Consider the following 5,330-nt stretch of genomic DNA (forward strand, 5'->3'; position numbering starts at 1 on the left):
TACTACTACTACTACTACTACCGGTACTACTACTACCGTACTACTTCTACTTCCGGTATTATAATGATGATGATGATGATAATAATGATTATTATTATTATTAGGCTGTGTGTATCATCACCGTACAGTGATATTACTGATCCCATTATAGTCACCGCACAGTGAAAAGAACAATGGCTTTATTATCACCGGTCGGTGATCATATGTTTTTCGGTATTTTAACCGAGAATCTGAAATAATTTATGGTTACTTATCAATTGCCATCATAGGATGTTAAAAGGTATTTAATAAAAATACAGTTATTCCATATTAAAATCAAAAGGTATTTAATAAAAATACATTCATTACATATTAAAATCAAAAAGTATTTTATGAAAATACATTTATTCCATATTCCATACTGAATATTAGGCCACAGTAAGATTTAAACAGTACTAGTTTTAAACAGTCTTAGTGGCAGTGGTATACAGAACATTACGCATCATTTGAATCACTACTAATTATCGCTTTCTTGCTTCCTTTTGTGGACTGCTTACTTGTTTTCCGTTTGACTCCAGCTTTAGCAACTTTAGAATGATTAAATCGTCCTAATACCTTTGACTCTTTAGGACGACCCCTCATTTTTACCGTAGGAAGATGAGCATTCATTAACTGTAGTCGTTGTGAATCTGCTGTTGTGATTGGTGAAGCTGGTGTGTGTGACGTCGATGAAGCTGGTGTGTGTGACGTCGATGAAGCTGGTGTGTGTGACGTCGATGAAGCTGGTGTGTGTGACGTCGGTGAAGCTGGTGTGTGTGACGTCGGTGAAGCTGGTGTGTGTGACGTCGATGAAGCTGGTGTGTGTGACGTCGATGAAGCTGGTGTGTGTGACGTCGGTGAAGCTGGTGTGTATGACGTCGATGAAGCTGGTGTGTGTGACGTCGATGAAGCTGGTGTGTGTGACGTCGATGAAGCTGGTGTGTGTGACGTCGATGAAGCTGGTGTGTGTGACGTCGGTGAAGCTGGTGTGTGTGACGTCGGTGAAGCTGGTGTGTGTGACGTCGGTGAAGCTGGTGTGTGTGACGTCGATGAAGCTGGTGTGTGTGACGTCGATGAAGCTGGTGTGTATGACGTCGATGAAGCTGGTGTGTGTGACGTCGATGAAGCTGGTGTGTGTGACGTCGGTGAAGCTGGTGTGTGTGACGTCGGTGAAGCTGGTGTGTGTGACGTCGATGAAGCTGGTGTGTGTGACGTCGATGAAGCTGGTGTGTGTGACGTCGATGAAGCTGGTGTGTGTGACGTCGGTGAAGCTGGTGTGTGTGACGTCGGTGAAGCTGGTGTGTGTGACGTCGATGAAGCTGGTGTGTGTGACGTCGATGAAGCTGGTGTGTGTGACGTCGGTGAAGCTGGTGTGTGTGACGTCGATGAAGCTGGTGTGTGTGACGTCGGTGAAGCTGGTGTGTGTGACGTCGATGAAGCTGGTGTGTGTGACGTCGATGAAGCTGGTGTGTGTGACGTCGGTGAAGCTGGTGTGTGTGACGTCGGTGAAGCTGGTGTGTGTGACGTCGGTGAAGCTGGTGTGTGTGACGTCGATGAAGCTGGTGTGTGTGACGTCGGTGAAGCTGGTGTGTGTGACGTCGGTGAAGCTGGTGTGTGTGACGTCGGTGAAGCTGGTGTGTGTGACGTCGGTGAAGCTGGTGTGTGTGACGTCGGTGAAGCTGGTGTGTGTGACGTCGGTGAAGCTGGTGTGTGTGACGTCGATGAAGCTGATGTGTGTGACGTCGATGAAACTGGTGTGTGTGTGACGTCGATGAAGCTGGTGTGTGTGACGTCGGTGAAGCTGGTGTGTGTGACAACGATGAAGCTGGTGTGTGTGACGTCGATGAAGCTGGTGTGTGTGACGTCGGTGAAGCTGGTGTGTGTGACGTCGATGAAGCTGGTGTGTGTGACGTCGGTGAAGCTGGTGTGTGTGACAACGATGAAGCTGGTGTGTGTGACGTCGATGAAGCTGGTGTGTGTGACGTCGGTGAAGCTGGTGTGTGTGACGTCGGTGAAGCTGGTGTGTGTGACAACGATGAAGCTGGTGTGTGTGACGTCGATGAAGCTGGTGTGTGTGACGTCGGTGAAGCTGGTGTGTGTGACGTCGGTGAAGCTGGTGTGTGACGTCGATGAAGCTGGTGTGTGTGACGTCGATGAAGCTGGTGTGTGTGACGTCGGTGAAGCTGGTGTGTGTGACGTCGATGAAGCTGGTGTGTGTGACGTCGGTGAAGCTGGTGTGTGTGACGTCGGTGAAGCTGGTGTGTGTGACGTCGATGAAGCTGGTGTGTGTGACGTCGGTGAAGCTGGTGTGTGTGACGTCGGTGAAGCTGGTGTGTGTGACGTCGGTGAAGCTGGTGTGTGTGACAACGATGAAGCTGGTGTGTGTGACGTCGATGAAGCTGGTGTGTGTGACGTCGGTGAAGCTGGTGTGTGTGACGTCGATGAAGCTGGTGTGTGTGACAACGATGAAGCTGGTGTGTGTGACGTCGATGAAGCTGATGTGTGTGACGTCGGTGAAGCTGGTGTGTGTGGCAACGATGAAGCTGGTGTGTGTGACGTCGATGAAGCTGGTGTGTGTGACGTCGGTGAAGCTGGTGTGTGTGACGTCGATGAAGCTGATGTGTGTAACGTCGGTGAAGCTGGTGTGTGTGACGTCGGTGAAGTTGGTGTGTGTGACGTCGGTGAAGCTGGTGTGTGTGACGTCGGTGAAGTTGGTGTGTGTGACGTCGGTGAAGCTGATGTGTGTAACGTCGGTGAAGCTGATGTGCTTGACATCTGTGGACTAGCAGCATACTGGTAATCATTACCCTGTTCCCAGCAAGTAAGAATACATTTCAGCATATCAAGTCGTGCTTTGTACACTTCAGTTCCACTATTAGTTAGCACTGCTGTGAGGCGCTGCATTGTCTCTTGACTCTCTCGGAATTTTTGGGCAGGGGTCATTGGACACTGGGGTCGTGTAATGTGCATGATGGAGGTCTTGGGTTCTAAAGCCACTGCAGGAATCAGTGTATTCCCCTTCCTCCATCGGGACTGCATGCTGATAGTTGAAACATCAATATTCTCTTGTCTTACAACGGCAATAATGTGATTACATGGCAAGAAATGTTGACTATAAAAAGTGCATGAGCAGCTGAGTTCAGCACCAGATTCACCCTTTCTCATTACTTTTTGGTCAGTAGACCCTATTTTCACAACAAAGAGGCCAGGCGAATCTAATGTGATCGATAAAGAATCTGAGGGCTTGGATAACTTATGGTGTTTCATCATGAGTTTAACTGCATGTTCCGTGAACTGACTGTATAATTTGTTCAATAGAACATTATGAACTCCATATTCAACGGATGTACATGTCTGCAAAAACTGCTTGAAGGCTCGCTCATCATTTAAGATGGAATTATGAAGCATAATTTTACGTATGCACTCAGACATCGATGTAGTTGATGTTAGGAAGTGCTTTAGTTTACCGTTTTCTGCTTCAATGTGGTTGTTAGTGTCATTTCCAAATGTTAACTTAGCAGACCGTAGGTATGTGGCCCACATATCTTTACAGTTTATCCAGTTTGTACATATATATTGAAACATACTGGAATCTTGCTGTTGTAACACAGACAAGGTAGACCGAAAGGAATTTTCATTATGGCCATAGACAAGTTGTTTCAGAGTACCAAAAATTTCGTTCTTCTTAGTGACAGGAAGCACAAGTTCAGACACCTTTTTCTTGAAATATTTCAGGACATGAAATTTGCAAAGTAACAAGTCTGCTTTCGGAAGTAAGGCACGGACTGCTTGAATTTCGTTCTGGTCCTTGTCAGTCATAACTGTCTTGGTCTGGTTTACATTCTCCATCATCCTACAAAATGATGACATTACCTCCCGCATTATGTCTGCTGTTTCACTCCTTACAAATGCGTAAAAGACAGCCCTGCCACGACCTAGGTTGTCTTGGACAAGAATCATGTAGAGCGGATAATTATATCTGTTAATTTTGTAAGTTCCATCCATAAAAATTATTTCTGGATATTTACAGTACATGCTTATCATCTCATTAGTAGCAAATGCAATCATTTGGATGGCCCTACTTTCATCCACTGATATATCTACCTTTCCTTTTCCTGCATCCACAGTTTCATCCACTATTTCTGTCAACTTACCGATGTCTGACATTCCATCCTCACTTTGCACTTTCCGCTTCAAATTTCGTACATCTTGCATGGTTACTGCTTTATGGTATTTACCCTGGAGGAAGGATTTTAATTGCTTGTTGTCTGGGTTAAGTTTCACTACATCCTCTGCGTCTCCCATCTCCGAACTTGTCAGTCTGCGTTTCTGGCTATAGAAGGGCTGTAAAGCTACACTGACCTCATGATTATGCTGCAGATACGTCTTTGTGATAACCAGCTTGTTTTTTCTTGCTGTTAGTGCCACCAACACATTACAGCCACATGGAAGATATCGCTGTTTTTGTCTTATACCCAGTCCTTTCCGTTTCGGACTGCCGTAGTGTACACACACGAATGAAACAGAGCCGTACTTCAGTTCGACAGGGATTTGCTGCTGACGACGCTTATTTTCACTGATAACGGAGCTAGAAGACTTCACTCGAAACACGGACCCTGTGTGATTCTGATATTTCTTGAAAAAGTAGTCAAATTCTACAAAAGAGTTAAACGTGTCAGTGGAGAAAATATCCCTGAAGACAGATGTTGTGTCTGTACCGGTACATGTGTCTGCCTGTATGTCGTCTTGCCCGTAGTCAGCAGATGAACTAGCTGGATATTCCTGTGGTTCTGCTGACGTGTGTAACTCCATGTCGTTTGGCTCATGGTTGGTAGGAGAAGGATAATCTGGACCTTCTGCGTAAGTGTCTTCCTCCATGTTGTCTTGCCTGGTAGGAGAAGGATAATCTGGATCTTCTGCGTAATTGTCTTCCTCCATGTTGCCTTGGCTGAGGTCAGCAGGTCACTGATACTATCGAGTCGAACGCCAGATACTGCGGTGGCGGGAGTGGAGGCGACTGTTTACAAAACACGTCCCCGCACCTCCCTTCCTAATCCCCCTTCACTACCCTAATGTTGTAACTACTTGTCTGAGTGATAAACAAAGCTCCTGAAATCCCTCCCTCAATACTTCCCCTCCTTACCCTCTCACCACCTCCCTCCCTACTCCCCCTTCACTGGCCTCTAACCACTACCAGTGATAAACAAAGCTCCTGATATCCCTCCCTCCCAATCCCCCTTCACTACCCTCAGAACACTTAGCCAATGTCCGTACACCGTGATAATAACGTTACCAGCAATATCACCGCGCTG

The 5,330-nt window shown here is 46.5% G+C and overlaps 1 protein-coding gene across 1 annotated transcript; it reads right to left on the reverse strand.

Annotated features, from left to right (window-relative positions):
• Positions 1-2,893: 2,893 nt before the first annotated feature.
• On the reverse strand, positions 2,894-4,956 carry LOC145408103 (uncharacterized). Its single transcript, XM_080278911.1, has 2 exons — positions 4,173-4,956; positions 2,894-2,967 (listed from the first exon to the last, which is right to left on the reverse strand). The coding sequence occupies exons 1-2, from the start codon at positions 4,954-4,956 to the stop codon at positions 2,894-2,896; spliced, it is 858 nt and encodes a 285-aa protein (XP_080135037.1).
• Positions 4,957-5,330: the final 374 nt, after the last annotated feature.

The sequence above is a fragment of the Coenobita brevimanus genome, chromosome 75 (genome assembly GCF_032717465.1).
Source record: "Coenobita brevimanus isolate Jiangsu-jjx chromosome 75, ASM3271746v2, whole genome shotgun sequence".
In the NCBI taxonomy this organism is placed as follows: Eukaryota; Metazoa; Arthropoda; class Malacostraca; order Decapoda; family Coenobitidae; genus Coenobita; species Coenobita brevimanus.